Source organism: Girardinichthys multiradiatus, chromosome Y, assembly GCF_021462225.1.
Source record: "Girardinichthys multiradiatus isolate DD_20200921_A chromosome Y, DD_fGirMul_XY1, whole genome shotgun sequence".
Taxonomy (NCBI): domain Eukaryota; kingdom Metazoa; phylum Chordata; class Actinopteri; order Cyprinodontiformes; family Goodeidae; genus Girardinichthys; species Girardinichthys multiradiatus.
The window spans coordinates 9,160,565-9,179,802 of record NC_061818.1 but is presented as its reverse complement, the minus strand read 5'-3'; the positions used below and the strand labels follow the sequence as shown (position 1 = coordinate 9,179,802).

At 39.5% G+C, this 19,238-nt stretch overlaps 3 protein-coding genes across 10 annotated transcripts in view; 1 reads left to right on the top strand and 2 right to left on the bottom strand.

Annotated features, from left to right (window-relative positions):
- LOC124864341 (protein CLEC16A-like) overlaps window positions 1–4,400 on the bottom strand; it is a 56,007-nt gene extending 51,607 nt beyond the window's left edge. For 7 of the 8 annotated variants that reach the window (XM_047359097.1, XM_047359099.1, XM_047359101.1 and 4 more), the window contains exons 1-4: window positions 4,195–4,400; window positions 2,456–2,584; window positions 1,831–1,964; window positions 1,391–1,539 (exon numbers count right to left, since the gene is read on the bottom strand). In XM_047359097.1, the coding sequence (XP_047215053.1) occupies window positions 1,391–1,539; window positions 1,831–1,964; window positions 2,456–2,584; window positions 4,195–4,268 (486 nt within the window). In that variant the 5' untranslated portion in view covers window positions 4,269–4,400. The remainder of the gene's footprint in view (window positions 1–1,390; window positions 1,540–1,830; window positions 1,965–2,455; window positions 2,585–4,194) is intronic. The other variant, XM_047359103.1, reaches the window with a different exon arrangement.
- Window positions 4,401–5,629: 1,229 nt separating this feature from the next.
- LOC124864769 (dexamethasone-induced protein homolog) lies at window positions 5,630–6,479 on the top strand. Its single transcript, XM_047359674.1, has 2 exons — window positions 5,630–6,008; window positions 6,094–6,479. Exon 1 carries the CDS (start codon window positions 5,645–5,647, stop codon window positions 5,912–5,914), a length of 270 nt encoding a protein of 89 aa, XP_047215630.1. The 5' UTR covers window positions 5,630–5,644; the 3' UTR covers window positions 5,915–6,008; window positions 6,094–6,479.
- Window positions 6,480–11,334: 4,855 nt separating this feature from the next.
- LOC124864870 (MHC class II transactivator-like) overlaps window positions 11,335–19,238 on the bottom strand; it is a 30,913-nt gene continuing 23,009 nt past the window's right edge. The window contains exons 13-22 of the mRNA XM_047359831.1: window positions 17,767–19,094; window positions 17,049–17,582; window positions 14,752–14,931; window positions 14,590–14,661; window positions 14,404–14,484; window positions 14,237–14,320; window positions 14,070–14,153; window positions 13,880–13,963; window positions 12,228–12,311; window positions 11,335–12,137 (exon numbers count right to left, since the gene is read on the bottom strand). Of these exons, the coding sequence (XP_047215787.1) occupies window positions 12,062–12,137; window positions 12,228–12,311; window positions 13,880–13,963; window positions 14,070–14,153; window positions 14,237–14,320; window positions 14,404–14,484; window positions 14,590–14,661; window positions 14,752–14,931; window positions 17,049–17,582; window positions 17,767–19,094 (2,607 nt within the window). The 3' untranslated portion in view covers window positions 11,335–12,061. The remainder of the gene's footprint in view (window positions 12,138–12,227; window positions 12,312–13,879; window positions 13,964–14,069; window positions 14,154–14,236; window positions 14,321–14,403; window positions 14,485–14,589; window positions 14,662–14,751; window positions 14,932–17,048; window positions 17,583–17,766; window positions 19,095–19,238) is intronic.

Sequence of the window (19,238 nt, the reverse complement as noted above, 5' to 3'; positions counted from 1 at the left end):
AGCCATAAATGACAACAGAGAGATTAAAAAGGGAGCTGGACAGAAATGCTGACCTGTATATTTGATCAGATTTTAGGAATAAAGTTTCAGCATTGTGAATGACATAACTAAGAAAAATATTAATTAATAAAAAATTATTGATTAATTTGATTATATTTCAGACAATTCAGACAATACTTTATAAAAAGGAAAACAACTGGATAAGTTGAGGATTTTCACTCGTGTAGAATTGACTGGTAAATTCTTGAAGGCATTAGATGCACAGAAAAACTATTCCATGAACAACATTAAGGACACACATAATCTTACTTACTTAATAATGATTTTATATTCTTTAAACAGTTTCAGATCTTAAAGCCATCTCTCTGTGCCCGTGCATGGCCCTCCACCCTCCTGTTCCTTACTTACTGAGGCCTCCAAGTAACTGCAGTACAAACTGTAAATTTTAGCAGTCACTCAGAGGTTTCAGCAAATAAAGCAATCTATTCCTGAAACCAAACCTTGTAGCTTGTAATCTAGTTGAGAAGATCAAACTTGTTTATCTGACCCAATCAGAAAACAGATATCCAATGGCGCCACCTGGAGGAAAGAAATCCTTAGAACATGACTGACCTGTAGTTTGCTTTACCATGCAGGAACAGCGATAATAATTATAGAACAGTAGACCAATATTCTGCGAGTTGTAGGATAAGAATCTGACATTTCTAACTTCATGCAGAATTAAACACAGGTAATCTGCTTGGCTTTGGTCACAGTTTCATAAGACATTATGTTTACTGTGGTTATGAATGGCACAAAGTAAACTGGAAAATAAAAAAATAAACTATAAAGACACAAAGCTTTCACTCAAATATTGTTTCAATAATCAAAATGGTTTTGGTTTCAGGAGCACAGCTACCATTGACAGTACACTAATAACTTTCCCCCGCGTACACAGAAAAATGGAAAGGTACTGTGGAAAAACATCATCACTGACAGTAAAACTGGATGGTTAAAGCTTTTAGGAATAACATTTATTACTGTACAAACAGGTGAATTACAACCAATTTAGAAAGTAAACTCATTGGAACTAAGTTCTAAATAAAAATTTGTATCAAAGGAAAGAAGACACTTTTTGTAGGGTTCCTGTTAATTTTGAAAAATCAAAGAAAAAATAGTTTTCTGGCCTAAAATAAACAATAAAAAGTATTTTCATCAAATCAGCTACCACTACAAAAATATTAGAACAACAAAAGAACAAGCTCTGTAACTTTCTGCTATCATTACTATGGTAGTTAAACTCCCTTCCTTCTTGACTCTAGAGCATGGCAGAAATGGTTGTCACTTCATGAACATTTCACTTTTCTGTCCATCTTTGTTTTCTCATGTACCCACCCATCTGTGGCCTCACCTCATTGTAGAAGAAGTGCACAGTGTGGTTGTTCAGCTTGAGAGACAGGGTCTTGAGGAAGGAAATATAGTAAGCCATGATCTCTTCGTCTGAGAAGTCGAACTTGTGGACGATGATTGAGTTGACGTGGTTGTTCGACAACAGATAGTCTGTACAGAGAAGAGAACTTAAATAGAAATCTATAATAAATACCCTAATAGCTGACACTTTAATAATCAATTGTTTCCCTTTAAAAGTCTAAAAACACCATAGCTACCCACTAAGATTAACAGGCTTCAGCTGAAATTCTGTTGTTTGGTAATGACTGGCAAATAAGACCCAATTGTCTGCTTCCAACAAACAATGTTATTTATTTCTCAGACCAACAAGCAGATCCAAAAAGGGTTCCGTTCCCATCGAGACTGTCCTATCTACTTTCTTCAGTATGTTAGCATACTTACATAGGGAAGTCTCATGGCTGATGTTTTCAAACAAAATGTTGAGGGTCTGAAGGAGTTGGACGCAGACGTAGCGCCCAGACTTTTGCCGCAGGATGTTCAAGAAGAAGACAAACATGTTCTTCTCCAGGAAAAAGCTGATCAGTGAGTGCAGACAAACAAAACAACTCCGTCTTGATTACAAGATTTAACAGTCAAAAGGTTCTGGCATCTCCTTAACTAACACTAAGAAACATGCAAGAGTAAAAATCTGGAAAAATTAATCTCTTTGTCAATTTGAAGAAAAACTTATATAATTGCATATACTCTTGAAGCAACCTAATTGGCTCTTTCTTCTTAACAGGACAGGCTTTCAGTATGGCATCATTAGCATCCAGGAAATAACTGACATAATTCACTAGTTGGGTTTAAAAACAAAGACTGCAATTTTTGTTTACTTTTTTTTCAAGCCGGCGTCATTTGGCTACCTTTTTTTATGTAAAAATGATTAGAACTGAAGAGATTTAAACTTTTTCCGACAGAAAAAACATACATAACCACACAGTTAACACACTATGACATCCATAAGGGTTACCTTCAGAGATTTACTGCTGACAAAGAGCCGATATAGGCATGGACTGGGACTTACTCAAACACAGAGCTGTCATTCTGATCCCCCCAGATGAGGATCTCTGTGATGGAGCGGATGGTCTCAACTAGCAGGTTTCGGTTGTGATCTGTCACAGTGGTGTTTTTGGTGAGAATATGGTACATGTATCTGACAGAAACATGAAGGAAGGAATACAAATGTTAAAGCAGCCCCAAATTTGTGAATAAGCACAAGCCAGTTACTGGGGTCAACCTCTGATAAAGTGAGGTTTTAAAAGGTTAAAGTTGCCATCAGACCATACCCATGTTTTTACGTTCTTTCAATGAGATTCGAGCAGAAACACTCCAGAGTAACCCGGGTTTTAAGTATAGAACTTTAGTAAAACAACGCTCACCCTCCCCCACCTGTTGCTGTGCACTACCAGCCAGCTGGATTTTTCCTCACAAGACAGACAAATTTGGCTGGTACTGGTCGCCACAAACACAAACAGTGATGTTGTGGAAACCTAGGGATCGCCACCTATCACCGTTATTAAACAGCTAAATTATTAAACTGCAGTTTTGTTTTATTCCTTCCTGACTGCCAATGGCAGTAAACAACGTGGATACGTCTCCTTGCGCTGCATACAGGTCGAGATTTTATGTACACTATGTCACGTACATGACGTGTAGCCTACCTGGCTGCTGCGTCCATAAATAGCACCTGGAGACTACGTTCGGTCTCCTCGGATCTTCTCGCTGAGGAGAAGTTCTGAGTGACCAGTGCGAGTGGCAGTCATCCAGGAATTCACAGAACCATAGTTACAATGTAACTTTTATTAGTAAGCTAAAAACCAACTTGAACATTAATACTAAACTCAGCTGGAATTCTATATTTCTGCTTAAGTTTATGTCTTATAATAAAGAAAATCTAATAAAAAGGTGCTAGAAAACATCAGCCTAACTTTAATTATCATATGTATTTATATATATGTTAAACAGACAATATATTATTTTTTACAACCGTTGGACAATTTTATACTTTTTAGTTTTAAATAAAAGATATTTGAATATTTTACTTATTTTTGGGTAAATACCGTTTTTTCTCAAAGTTATCATGACCCATAAATGACCAGAATAGCAGTCAGTACAGACATAGAGCAATATATATATATATATATATATATTTATGAAAATAACTAATAAATCCTTCTAACAGTGACAGCCTTTAGTGCTAGTAGTGGACTGAGAGGAATTTGTCTAAAACTTAAAGTTCTGGGCCTCCAACGGGAGCCTAACAGCACTCATATTAAACACCTGGTTGCATCCTTGTTTAATCCAGGTTCAATCAACACCTAATCTTGCTCATAATTAAGGCACCTGTTAAAGTAATACGGTCTGAAGTTTAGCAAACTTGCTCAAAACATACACTGGTAACCCCATGCTGTAGGCTACTTCCATGTTAACTCAGCCTGTCCCATGGACTCAATTTAAAGTTCGGCCCTTTAGGTTTTGTAGGTGTATATTTTGCTAGTTTTAAAAGGGAATTAATTTGTTTTATTGACTAAAACCACAGGAATCCGATAGGGTTAACGGTTACATGCTAGCTAGCATTTTATTTTACACATTTATTACATAGACGATAAAGCAACCACAGCTAGCTTTATTGTTATCCAACATGATAGAGTACTGTTGATGGTGCCCTTATTGTTAAAATAAGTTATGAATGAGCGAATATTGACGTTATTTTAAAGCTGTGCCTATGAGCTAACGTTAGCTTACGTTAGGATATCTACTCACTTCAAATGGTCCAACGAGTGAATGTTTTTCGTCTTCCCCTGTCCTCCAACCCAGCTCCGTGACCGGCCGAACATGGTTGCGGTTTTTAACAGAGCTGCTGTTCTGTTAGATGCGCTATTTTGCAAATGTTAGGGGGTGGATTTGTCCATAGCACCCACTTTCCCTTGTACCGATACCTTCTCAGCAAACAGAGGGAGATAGGCGGAGACGGCGTAATGGGATTACGATATGGGGTATTCTGGGAGTTGGTGTTCTTACTGACAATTCAGGGCCTTCGCCATATTATGCATGGCAGGTCGCCTTGAAAACCAATGCAAGTGTGTTTGAAGCTCCGAAAAAAAGAAACACTAAAATATTAGTTTAAATTTTATTTGTCGTTTGTGTACACAATAATACATATTGAGAATTAATAATACTGTTCATTAATTAAACATCAACAATAAGCGAAAATCAAAAATAACTAGAATGATATAGGGTGTCTTATTATACATCAGAAAATATGCCAAACTACCATTTTATTTAATTTTAATAATAATAAAGATAATAATAATAATAATAATAATAATAAGAAGAAAAGCAGTAGTTATAGTAGTGTTTACTAACTTAAATAGTAGGGCATATATATTAATTGATGTGAATAATTATGACCAAAAACTACAAAAACAACACTTAAACTGTTAAACGTAAACTCCACTATTTCTTTAACTGAGAAAACAGTTTCCAGCTAAACCTGCGTTGGTTTCCAAGGCAACGTTGCCACTCACAATAAGACGGACGCGTTCACGTATGGTTTGTAAGGGTGTCTCAAGTACGATGCTTAATTCGCGCGACGACTTGTCCTTCTCTACGCCCCCTACACAGATTGACATATCTAACAGCCAATCACAGCAAATACTGCTAATTGGTGAGCCTATCACCTGTCAAGGGTTCAGACGTTGCGTTGTGTCGGCTATGTTTTGATGTAGTTGGCAAAAACGTTGTGGGACATTTAGCTGAAACTATCGTGAGAATAAGGCGTATGTGAATACCCGTTCTCTTCCTTGTAGTTTATGAGTACTCCAAGACCACAACAAGTACAAATGTTCGTCTTTGTTTTGGCTAACCTTGGATGTTACTGCTTTTAGCCGTTACCAGCTGGCATGGTGTGAATTCGGAAAGCCCCTCAAGAAACCAATGTGGAGAATGCTTCAAGCAAGCTAAAACGACATTTGAACTCTGTTCCGGGGTTATTATTAGCAATGACCGTATCGTCGTTCACTTTGCCTGATGTTCTCCTGTTTTATTCAGGACCATACAGATAAACTGCTGGGAACTGCACAGCTTCCTCGATTACTGCTGCAAGCCGAAATGGAGGCGACTGTCCCATTAACTCCGACATAATCTCAGCGATAACCACCACCGACCCCGAATCAGCCGTGCTCACACCAGACCGCGGCTGTTTTTCTTTTCTATGACACACCCGGTTTATGCCCAGCTAGATTCGGTGGAACTGGTTTTGGATGAGCTCCCATATATGTTTTATTTGGGCCTGTTTTTTGTGAACGTCCTCATCCTCTACTATGCCTTTCTGATGGAGTATATTGTCCTGAATGTGGGGATAGTGTTCCTGCCCGAGGACATGGACCAGGCGCTGGTGGACCTCGGGGTGCTGTCCGATCCGGCCTCCGTACCTTATGACACCGACCCGGAGATGGATGTGTTTGAGGGATACTTGGAATGACAAGGTGGGACTGAGGCATCAAAGCCATGGGGAATCATACCTCACAGTGGATGCTATTGCAAGCTGCCTCTCAAAGAGACGTTTTATTGCAAAAGTAAGTTTCTGAAGCTAAAATACTCACAATTCAGAATATTCGTTTTTTCTTAAGAGAACTTTTTAAAAGCTGACCTTTTTCTCAGGTTGTCTCGACTCAGAGGAAGGTAGCCTGGTGAAGAGTGGACTGATGGCTGCCTCTTCAGCAACTTTGTGTTGAGGTCCAGCACCATTGGCTCTTGCTTTGGACACAAAAAGGGAAATCTCTGTGTGCGCCCAGTAAAGCTCCTAGAAAGCTACTCTCACTACCCAAGCGATGGAAAATGGTTCTCCTGACTTGGATGAAGATCCAGCAGCCTGGCACACACTCCCAACTCCCCCAGCTGGTTCACTCAGTCAGAACGGGTCTTTTGAGGTTCCTTACGCTGTATTCCAGCACCATCAGGGACATGCACTCTCTCAGGAGTACAGTTGGCGACTGGGTGCGCTGACAACACGTAATGCTATTACTGAAGATATGCTGTGAAGCAAAAATGTTTTAAAGTTCTGCTTGTTACGCTGTTTTACTGCAATGCAGAAGGGGTCTTTTTTTGTGTTCAGTTGCAGTAGATTTGGCAAAATAATTTTTAATATGAATGAAAATCCCTTGAAGATTTTTATTGTGTTCAACACTGCGTTTTAGGAGGACTCTGAGAAGCATTGCTTGATTTTTGTGTCTTCAGTTGATTTAGCTGAAAAGTTCCCTGTTACTCTTCTGTGCAAACATCACAAATCTAAAATCCCTTTCATAAAGTGTACATTCTCAATAGCAATAATAAACTAGAGCAAAGCAGTGGTCAGTTACAATTTAATGAGATCATTCACCTAATTTTGTGAAGAATTGAACGGTTATTGATCCTATTTGAATGTTGGAGTGTACCGGTACATGCTGCATATTAGGGGGGACTGGGCCCAGCTTTTAACTAAATATTCACTTCACAATTAAAACCAGTATTTTTTTCCTCCTGATAATGTTGATTTTACCACAGTATACCGAATGACCATGATGCTTCCAACCCGACAGCTGACGCATGGAGACAAACATATGCACGTGTTTACATGCATGTTCCACTCCGAAGCTTTAATCCAGATCGCTTTTCTGCCAGCTAACCTTCAGCCTTACATCCAGCACCCAGTTCAGACTGCCCTGATTTTATTTTGAATAACACTGCCTGGTCTGCTGACATGGCAACCAAAACCTTCGGTGACCCAACCGTGGATAGCCCGACCACTTTTAAATTGAGCTGTAGATGTAAGTAATTAGAGCCTAATCCAAAACTGTTTTGCTCTAAAGCTTTGTTAGATTCACACCAGTGTTGATAATTAGAACTAGGTTCTGTGACCCGTTTGGATTCACGCAGCCAACAAGCAATATGTAAATATGAGTGTTTGATTTGAGCATAAACCAGTGAGCATAAACCATGAGTATTTAAGAAAAAAGCATCTGAACCATAGGGTTGATTACTCAAAACTAGAGCTCAGGAAGTTACTTTTCAGTAATTATTGCAAATTATGTTTGTACAAAATCTGACCAGATTGAAGCAAAGGTTAAAATTTTACAAAACCAGCCCTAAACAGTGATCCCACTCGAAAAAAGATTTAGTATAACCGTTTTTGACAGTTGTATTACATGTACCGGTAATCTGTTTAGACTGAATAACTAAAAATTAAAATACAGGATCTGTTTGAATCACTGCTAACGTCACTAAAATTGGAAGAGATTTAAAATCCACCATTTGCAGCATCGCTGTTAATAATCTCATGACTACATCAGAGATCCAAAAACCCTGCAAATAAACGGTGGTAGTGGAGTGTCTGAAGAAATGCTCTGTTTCTAAGACCTGTAAACTGTAATTGACCCTTATGGGACCCCATAAAAACAAGAATTTAATCTGATTAACCTCCTTATGATACCTTTGCCATGTGGTTTTCACCCACGCTCAACTCTGAAATAAAAATTTGTAAATCATTGCATTCTGTTTTTATTCAAATAAGAACAGCAGAAATATCCATACTGATTCTCACTGCCTTTACTCAGCGCTTCTGTCATTGTTTCACACCTGGTGGTTAGAAAGCATTTTCATCCTCGACAGCAGATTGGAGGTTTTATTTTCCAATTATGTGTTGGAAGAAATCGTGCCCTAATGAATGTGTACTTCAATACTTTTATTTATTCACTCCTACAGATATGGTCTGATGTTTACACCCACTCATTAGGGTTAATTTAGAGCTATTAAAGATTTATTCAAACTATTGTTTTTTCTTGATAGAATGCTTATTCCAGATGCAACTGCAATGATTTTTTTAAAATTCAAGAACTGGTCGCACAAATACGAATTCACTAGGGATTGTTCTCCAATCTGCTTAAGGTAAAAGTTAAATATATAGGCTCAAATGCATTAATAAAGTCTCACTGATATATGGATAATTGTCCTTGAGTATATTACATAAAAGTTTTAAATTTTGTTGCCATAAACAGGGCTCTAGAATAGTTCTTGCTGTTAATTTAACCACTCTTTTTAGAAATGGTGAAGCTCATTGATATTGGTTGGTTTCCTGTAGCGGACCCAGATTTTTAGCATAGTCCAAAAATTTCCCATGGGGTTGACATTGAGTTCCAGAAGCTGAATCTCAGCCAGTTTTCATGCGTTTGGGATCATTGTCCCGTTGGAGCACCCAGTTGTGTCCAAGTCTCAACCATCTAACTGCTGATTTGCGGTAAAGTTAAGAATTTGGAAGTACTCCTCTGTTTTTTTTACTCCATCCACTTTGTGCACCAGTAGCAGCTTCACAGACCCTCAGCATGATGCTGCCAGCTCCATGCATGAGGACTGGCAAAGTGTTCTTTTCAAAGACTCATCAACGACGCATCCAAATACTCTGGTCATTAAATTTTCCCCAGAACACATTTGGACCTTTCATGTGCATTGCTGCTGATTTCAGTCTACAGGTCCTTCTCAAAATATTAGCATATTGTGATAAAGTTCATTATTTTCCATAATGTCATGATGAAAATTTAACATTCATATATTTTAGATTCATTGCACACTAACTGAAATATTTCAGGTCTTTTATTGTCTTAATACGGATGATTTTGGCATACAGCTCATGAAAACCCAAAATTCCTATCTCACAAAATTAGCATATTTCATCCAACCAATAAAAGAAAAGTGTTTTTAATACAAAAAACGTCAACCTTCAAATAATCATGTACAGTTATGCACTCAATACTTGGTCGGGAATCCTTTTGCAGAAATGACTGCTTCAATGCGGCGTGGCATGGAGGCAATCAGCCTGTGGCACTGCTGAGGTCTTATGGAGGCCCAGGATGCTTCGATAGCGGCCTTTAGCTCATCCAGAGTGTTGGGTCTTGAGTCTCTCAACGTTCTCTTCACAATATCCCACAGATTCTCTAAAGGGGTTCAGGTCAGGAGAGTTGGCAGGCCAATTGAGCACAGTGATACCATGGTCAGTAACCCATTTACCAGTGGTTTTGGCACTGTGAGCAGGTGCCAGGTCGTGCTGAAAAATGAAATCTTCATCTCCATAAAGCTTTTCAGCAGATGGAAGCATGAAGTGCTCCAAAATCTCCTGATAGCTAGCTGCATTGACCCTGCCGTTGATAAAACACAGTGGACCAACACCAGCAGCTGACACGGCACCCCAGACCATCACTGACTGTGGGTACTTGACACTGGACTTCTGGCATTTTGGCATTTCTTTCTCCCCAGTCTTCCTCCAGACTCTGACACCTTGATTTCCGAATGACATGCAGAATTTGCTTTCATCCGAAAAAAGTACTTTGGACCACTGAGCAACAGTCCAGTGCTGCTTCTCTGTAGCCCAAGTCTGGCGAATGCGGCACCTGTAGCCCATTTCCTGCACACGCCGGTGCACGGTGGCTCTGGATGTTTCTACTCCAGACTCAGTCCACTGCTTCCGCAGGTCCCCCAAGGTCTGGAATCGGCCCTTCTCCACAATCTTCCTCAGGGTCCGGTCACCTCTTCTCGTTGTGCAGCGTTTTCTGCCACACTTTTTCCTTCCCACAGACTTCCCACTGAGGTGCCTTGATACAGCACTCTGGGAACAGCCTATTCGTTCAGAAATTTCTTTCTGTGTCTTACCCTCTTGCTTGAGGGTGTCAATAGTGGCCTTCTGGACAGCAGTCAGGTCGGCAGTCTTACCCATGATTGGGGTTTTGAGTGATGAACCAGGCTGGGAGTTTTAAAGGCCTCAGGAATCTTTTGCAGGTGTTTAGAGTTAACTCGTTGATTCAGATGATTAGGTTCATAGCTCGTTTAGAGACCCTTTTAATGATATGCTAATTTTGTGAGATAGGAATTTTGGGTTTTCATGAGCTGTATGCCAAAATCATCCGTATTAAGACAATAAAAGACCTGAAATATTTCAGTTAGTGTGCAATGAATCTAAAATATATGAATGTTAAATTTTCATCATGACATTATGGAAAATAATGAGCTTTATCACAATATGCTAATATTTTGAGAAGGACCTGTAGTTTAAACTTGTTTATTTCTTTATTTGTTGGCATTCTCCTAATCCATGTTGATATCACCGTGTGCAGTGACACGGTGCTCCACTAGTTTCCAGCTCAGAATAGGCTTGAACTTTGGTGGTTCTTCCTGAAGGTCCAAACCAGTATCTTTTTACCCAAGGATGATAGTTTAATTCAGATGGTTGAAACTTGGACACAATTTGGTGTTCCAACCTAACAATGAAGGAATGATCCAAAACTCAACCCTATTCACAGTTTGTGGACTGTGCTTCAAAGCTGGGTCTGTGCAAGGAAACCAGCCACTTTAAATGAACTCTATCAACTTTGCTAATAAGAAAGGTCAAACAGCATGTCAGAATTACACCAGAGGCTTTTTAAAGCTACAAGAAGCAGGTGTTCAAGGTGCAGCTTGCTGAAGGACATCTGAACAAATATTGGTTGAAATCTATGTATATATGCATATTTTTGACCCTGTCAATCCAATTTGATCATTCCACACTGTAAAAATAACAGTGCATATGCATTCCTAAAAGCCCTAAAAAATATGAAATTTAAGTCCCTGATAAGTGTACATAAACTCTTAATCAGAACTGTATGTGCTTGTGGTGCCCGGTTGGTGTCGTGTCACATTTATGCCACAAGGGCGCACCAGAGAGCAGCAGCAGTATATGCATGCAGAAAGAAATGGAAGGAAATTGTGGCTCTACTAATGAATACCTAAATTTTTTAGAGTACATGGTGTAAATAACAGTATACAATAGCAGGACAGGTAAGAAATAATAAAGTCATGTGCTTAGGTGTGTAAAAGGTCAAGCAAAATTTGATCCAGTTCTCAAAGTCAGAAATTCATTTATTAAAAATGTTCTGTAGGTGGAAAGTCATACTAGGAGAGGTCATCAACAACTTTCAGGTATGCCAATATTGAGATTCACCTCCACATTTGTAACATTTGATCCAAACCGATGCGTACAATCATTAATGCTAAAGGCATTGTGCTCTCTTGAAGAAAGGTGCAAACAGCAATGTTGTCTTAAAGGTCAGCCTGTGTGAAAACGGAGAATAGAAACATGCAGGAGGAGAAGTGAAAAGTGGGGGTTTTAATAAACCCATGCATTTAGTTGAAAAAACCCCCCATTAAAATAAACACGTGACACCACAAGACAAACACATATAAAAGTAACCAGGCAATATTCTGTAGTTCACAACCAAAAAAAAAAAACAGGAAAACATAAAAATGCACCAAAACAGTATATAAAAATATAAAGTAAAAATCAGCTTTCTTTACTGACAACAAAGTTCCCTTTGAAGTTTGTATAGAGCGTTCTACACAGGTGATCCTGAGTGGTGTGGGTGTGTTCATTCCTCTTTCAAAGAACAGTTAGAATCTTTACCTGATGAGTTAAGCAGCAGCTGATTATTGTAGTGCAATTTTTCACGTGCTCTTTTTTCTGTTTATGTCATGAAGTATAAGATTTAGAACACATAAAGCATAGTGTTCATATGTTTGCATAAAAAAGATGAATTCAGTGCAAGGTAGAACTTTTTTTTTATGCGTTATGTTAATGCCAGAGGATGCGGCTGTCCTGCTGCTGAAGTCTCTCAAAAACTCCATATGGAATGCATTGGTTCCACATCCTGGGATAGGATCAGACAAACAGAGTTTAGGACATGAAATATAGACAGATCTGGAAAAAAAACAACTTTTTTTCAAGTATTATGACTCACCTTAAAGTTTTAACTTTTTTGCAGTTTCTCAAACTCGCTCCCAAGCTTTGTGCTCCAACATCTGTCATCTTGTTATATTTAACGCTATCAAGTGAAGACAAACAGGGAAATATAAAGATTTAATAATCAAGGAACATTTAACCTTTGCACATACATTTAAATTTGATGCCTCCAATTTATTATTCATAAATTTTAGTATTCATGTTAAACTTGTTTATGTTTTAAATTTCTTTTAATTTCTTTAGCGTTTTTTGGGGGTATTAACAATTACAAAATAGTGCATAATTGCGGAAGGAAAATAGTACATGGTTTTCAGCTCTTTTTTTAAAAACAAAAATCTAAAAGGGTGGCATGCTTTTGTATTCAGCCTCCCCAAGTCAATACTTTGTAGAGGCATATTTGCAGCTATTTCAGCTACATGTATTTTGAGCTTTTCAGTTCTAATCTATATGACACCATTGCCAATTTATCTGTGCAAAACAGCTAAACCTCAATCAGGGGGACTTCTTTTGCTCTAAGTTGGATTAAGATCATTGACTGTGCACTCTAACGCATGAGTATGATTTGATTATATATTTAGGATCACTTTCCTGCTGGAAGATGAACCTCCAACCCAGTCTGCAGTGTTTAACTGCCTCTTTTCCAGGATTACACTGTATTTGGCACCATCCATCCAGAAAGTTTTGTGAGGTATAGTCACATAAAAGTCACCAATAGTCTTACATATGCCATATGTTGCCATGGAGAAAATGATCAGAAAACCTGGATCCTCCTAATGGTCTGTGTGAATTTGTGTTTCTAAGTACTTAGGTGAGAGGGGACCATTCCCAGCCTTGTAACCCACTTGATAGTGGCACTGCATCCATCTTCTTCCTAAATCTTACCAGCTTCCCTGCACCTGCACTTCCACAGCTTGATGTTGCACCACCATGTTCAACAGTGGGGATGGTGGTGTTTTGCATATAGGCCAAACGTTCATTATTTTTGTCTCATTTGACCAGAGCACTTTCCTCCACATGTTTGCAATGTACCTTGCATGGCTTGTGGCAAACTTCAAACTGGAAGTCTTATAGATTACTTGTAACAATGGCTTTTTTGGTCACACTCTTCCATGAAGGCCAGATTTGGAGATTTGCAGCTCCTCCAGAGTTAGCATGGGCCTTTTGAATGCTGCATGGCTAATGTTCTCCTCCCCTCAGTTACTTCTCAGAGACGTTTAAAGCAGATCTCTAAGATGTTTGCTGTGATCCTTGGTTTTCATGAGGCTACAGGAAGATTTTTTACTCTACACTGCACAGTATTTATACAAAGATGTGATAAGACACAAATTGACCTCTGGATGCAGTTGGCTGCATTGGATTTATTTATGGGTTGTAATGGGGGAAGACATGCTTTCAGATTTTTATTTTTGCTTAAAATTTGGAAAACCAAGCATCTTTTTTTACAATCAAAAGGATTAGAATCAGAGTTAGCTTTAAATCCAAGTAGATTAGGTTACTTATCTACTCCTAAAACAAATAATCTAAAATATGACCTGCATAGAGAGCTTCTTATATTTTTATTTTATATTTAGTGCTGAAGTGCAAAGAAACTAACATAAGTTGTCATATCTAATAACATTTCTAACAAGTCAGGAAGGACAGCAGACTTACTCGAGGTCTGTGAGAGAAGCCATGTGTGGGAGGACAGCTGCTAAACTCTCTGCCCCTTCGTCGGAAATCACATTACTGTACAGACTGGAGACCACAGAGATGGAAGTGAAATTAAGTGGTTCTAAAACAACATACCATTTACAGACGTTTGTGGAGGTGTTCATGCGTATGTGTGATGCGCATTTCAGACCTTAAACAGTGCAGTTTGGGCAGGTCCTTCAAGGCGAGGGCTAGTTTCTTCACTCCTTGGTCTCCTACGCAGTTCTCGGACAAACTGAAAACAATCAACTTGTTCAGTTTAAAACATTAAATGGAAGACAGTGAAAAAAAATAAAGAAGGTATAAACATGAACTCACTTTAGTATCTCCAGAGAGCGAAGAAAGACTAATGCATTTGCCAGTTTCTCTGCTCCTTTGTCTCCAATCTTACTGTTTTCCACACTGTAAGAGGTTTGAGGAAGAGATAATTAGAAGAGTGTTTTGTATGAGGAGATAACTTGAAATACAAAGACGTGTGTGCTTACTCCAAGTGCTGAAGGTTATGTAGACCAGGCAAAAGGTCCCACAGCTTGGGAAGAGCCAAGGGACCGTTTTCTTGGCCAAGCCTTTAGGGAGAGTAAGCGCTATCAGAATGGCCTTATTATGATTATTTTTATTGCATTTATTATGTTATCAAATCATGTTCCACATTACATTGGAGTATTACTCACTCAAATTCCAGCTTATATAGCTCTTTGACAGCTGGCACTCCGTCTGCCAGGATGGAACCTGATTGGCTGGAGCTGCAGTTCAGTGTAAAACGCATGTTTAGCAAACAAACATTGAATATTTCAAATATACATTGATTTCTGTGCGTGTGTTTTACACCCTACCTGGATGAGAGCCTCTTGTGGGTGTGTATGCTGACAAGACTTTCCAGGTGCTCTATGTGACAAACCTGTGTAGCTTTCAGAGGATGGATCTTGAACTTAGACACTGCTCCTTGTAGGAGACCTTCGTCGCCCAGCTTCTCCAGTTCCTTCCACAGGGTGAGGACATCTGCTATGCAGGCCCTTAGGAACACACCGTGAACACATGCTCCATTTTAAATATGTACATATGTTTGTTTTCCCTCAACAGCATGAAAAAACTAAATTACTTATTTCAAGTTATCATTTTTTTTTAATAATATGACCTTGTGACAGTTCTTGCAAGATTTTATCTAATAGAAAAACATTCAGCATTTCTCTATGGTTCACTGATCATATCTTAAACCTCAGACTCCGATATCTATGTGGACATTACACAGAAACAGGTATCAATGTCTTAAACACACCCAAGCCTTCAAATCTCTCAGATGCAGGACTCAAAGACGCTCTGTCTATTTAGGTCTTGGCACATGAAACAAAACTCTTTACCCCATAATGTGAGAGGTTTTTAGAGGACATGTGGTTTTGCGGCTATGGGGCAAAACCGTCGTGGTTTATCGACATGTAGAAAGGTTACCGTGTTGCTTCCAAAAGTGTCATATACAATACACATCTCTTATATCATACATACTGTCAGTGAGCTGAAAAATGTGGGTTTCCATTTGTGGTTAAAAGTTGATAGCTGTAAAGTAATTAGTTGAAGAGCACATCCTCAGTGTGGTTCCCATCACTGAACTTACTGAGGTCTTCTGGAGTCCAATATCTCGAAATGTGATGTTCAAGATATGTATTTTAGATCTTTTTTAGCTGCTAAAAGATTAATTTCTAAATTAGTGGATTTGCTTTTAATTATCTTTTGTTGCAATGTTTTCATTGAAAACACACAGAGATTGTCCAAAGCCTTATTCTGCACACCTGAGTCTCAAGGGGACACTTTAACTGTATTATTATCTTCAGGAACAAGAACTTTCTGTTTAAGCGGTAAAAATTGCATTTGAGAAGATTAAATTTAATTTTGAGCTAGTTTTTTTATCCCACTACAATATGCTGCAGCTTTCTGTGCTTTTGCATATTTTTTTTTCTTTGCAGTGCATCCTTGAGTTGTGACAGATCACCGTATGCAAGCTAGAGAAATATTACAAACCTTTCATTTCACTTTGCCCTCATTTTAGCGTAAGATTTAGCTGAAAGTGCAAGAGCACAGAAGTTGTATTTAGAAACTGACAGATACAGAAGCAGACTTCTGTTAACAAGCTGCTTGAGGTTTGCTGAATCTTAGTCGTAGACAGGAAACATGAGGCGTGAAGGTGCTCCATCTCATTGAATACACATTTTCCCACGATATTTTTACACAATGGTACCAACTGACTTGGACGTCATTGGCTTGTCGGGTTATTTAACAGAGAAAATTTAACAGGGAATTAATAAAGCAGTCCACTGTGGTCCAAATTCCAAGAGGGAACATTGGAGGTTTCCAAGACCTGCTACACACCAACATAAAAATGATTTTTCCATTGACCCTGACCTCTAAATCCAAAGTGGCTGGCTTGTATGCAACAAGTGATCTCTGTAATAAAGTAGCAGTTAGTACCTACTCAAACATTCTAAACAGTATTTTACAACCTCCTAATAACAATGTTGCTACAGTACATTATTAGCTTGTATGGCTAATAATAGTTAAATGGTCACATTTCAAATAACAAATTCCAACTGGTTTGTGGACTTGGAATCTGGAATGTGATTACGTTGGATTTAATGTTATTCCAAGTTCCACCTATAGAGGTAAATCAAACACAACTTATGTAGCTACCAGCTGGTTCTGCTGGTTTGTTGTCGTTTGCTTCAAATTGTACCTGTGGCTCTTTGAACTGAGGTTTTGGATGAAACAAAGGCTCTGTCGACATTAACCTGGATATTCTGAAAACTGAGATTTTATGCACAACTTGCAATTACCATGAAAAGGTTTAATGACAAACTAGGATTTTCTAAACCCCCTTCAAAATAGAAATTAAAAAAATCTCTTTGTGATGTAAGCCTGATGACTGTGTATTATTATTAAAATAACTAGATCAGTATAACTCAAAAATCACATGTTTAAACGGCTCACCTTTTTGGCCGTTTGGGCCTAAAAGCATTAGCTCACAGATAATTCTTGCTTATTCAGCTTACAGATAACTGCAGTTATCAGTTTGGAAACCATGCAAATAAACAGATTATTGCATTATTAATTTTGGACAATTTTTAGAAGTAGTTAGTTTTACCTGTAGGTATTGATGTTGCTGAGGCCCACCAAAGCTTTAAGTCCACAGATGTGTATCCCAGAGTCTTCAAGATCCAAACAGAAACTTCTGCCCTCAGCTCCACCCCTACTGAGAGCGTTCTGTACTGTGAACACATCCGGAGGGCTGAGAGGAACACCCCGGAATGATAAAAATTCAGGAATATGTACCGCCAGAAGGGCCAGCATTTTGCCACCGGTGTTCCGTCCATTCTCTTTGTGTGTGAAACTTGCTTCATAGACATAGTTGCACATCTCCAAGATCTGAGCTGAACTCAGGTCCCCGAAGGACAGACCTTCTAGGTGTTTCATCACCAAAGCCTGCTTGCTGGCAACCATGTCCCTAAAGACAGTGTCTGAGTATGTATGAAGCATCTGTAGCTCCGTCCTGTTGTGGAACAAGAGGCCCAATGCGAACCGCTGTGTGAGCTCCAGCTCCTCCCTCTGAGATTTCCGCCGGCCTTTTGCACCCGTCTGGAAAGGCAAGGTCTGGAGAAAGGAGCGGTCTGTCACAGTCCTGGAGAGAGACAAGAACCGGAGTGGGTGAGGGAAATGCAGTACTGAAAGTAAAAGACCAAAAAAGACCAGGAGATGGAAAGGACAGGTGGCTGATCCATTATAATGCGAGCTGAACAGGCAGATGCCTTTCAGTAACATATTTTAATCTTTATTATCAACTGAAGAATACAGTTTTCATTTACCTTGACAACGACAAATGGACAGCAGCCATATAACTTTGAAGGAAAGGGTTGGCCCACAACAGAATGTTGTCTTCACACTCATCAAAGGTTTCTGCATTTCCTCCTTTTTGTTTGCTCTCTTTCTCCTCTACTCCTACCGTCCCATTGTTAACTTCTCGTCCTCCTCCTTCACTGTCCTCTAATTTGGCAGGTGTCCTTTTCATGAGTGACTGAGACAGTAGCAGGCCTGCCTTCAAGCTGAACGCTCTCAGTTTGGTGGAAATAGTTCGTTCTCTGGGAACAACAGATGAGTTAGATTTGACCCCTTCCCAGGCTAAAGAGCAAAGCTGGGACAGCAACTCTCTGCTCTCTGTCCTGTTTGTGTCCTCGCAAGCATTCTCCTCTTCCAGTTTCTCCTGTCCTTTCATCCTCCTTGCTCTTTGGCTGCGAGAAGAAATGCGTGGTACTGCTCTGGCCCTTGTTCGATTATTTTTGTGTCCTCTCCTTCCCTGAGAATTGTTTGAGATTTCTGTTTCTTCTATCGGTTCAACAGTTTTTTGGCTCTTGGGCTCAACAAGTGACTCTGGGCTTCCTCTGTCTTTTTCCATTTTCAAACAGAGCACTTTATGACAGAGGGTGGTTAAAGTTCTTGGTAAGGCATCTGAACTTTTGCACTGTTGTAAAACGTTGCAAACTAAGTGACAGAGTCCGGGGTTCCAGCAAAGGAGATGCAGGTAGTTGCAGATTTTTAGATAGTCCAAAGCAGATGCTCTAAGTTCAGGATCAGAGAAGTATTGGGACACATACGTCTCCACATTTGCTGAAGTAAATCCGCAGACTTCCAGAAAGCTATCTGTGCGGCGGAGCAACTGGCTGGCGGTGCCTCTTGGGCGGATGGCGAGGAGGAGCATGCAGCCTGGAAGCAGAACCCTCTGAAGAATCCCTGAGAACAGCTGCTTTACTGTAAATGCCTGAGCCTTGCTGTCTTTTTGCAGTGAGGCTACCAAGTCCTTCTCCTGAGTCTGAAGCAGCATTTCATAGTTCCGCAGCTCGTCAAACCCATCAAAAACAACAAGAACACGTTTAGGAGCTGCGAGGATCTGAGCGTACACTCCTTCAGGGTCCATGCAGGGGGGAGCGAAGGAGGACCGGCTGAGCAGCAGTGTCTGGAGGCTGTGGACAGGTTCTGTTAAAGTGAGCTGTTTGCCATCCAATAAAAAGACAAAGTCAAACTGAGGTATGCAGTCTTTGGACCAGTCGAGACACAGCTTCTTGATCAGAGTTGTTTTCCCCATGCCGGCATTGCCAAGCAGCAAACTGCAGCGTTTACCATCCAGGCTGTCAAAGATCTGAAGAAGACAAACATACATTCACTTACTCATATGAACAAACCAGTATATTCAGCTTCAGTGGTTGTTTTTGACACCATGGTCGTATGGCTCACTGCCCAGTTTTACCACCAACAAGTTGTTTTATTGCTTTCCTGCTACAAA

Bases quoted from the DNA above. Each gene is read 5' to 3' on its own strand.
- LOC124864769 (XM_047359674.1), top strand. From the start codon at position 5,645: ATGACACACCCGGTTTATGCCCAGCTAGATTCGGTGGAACTGGTTTTG.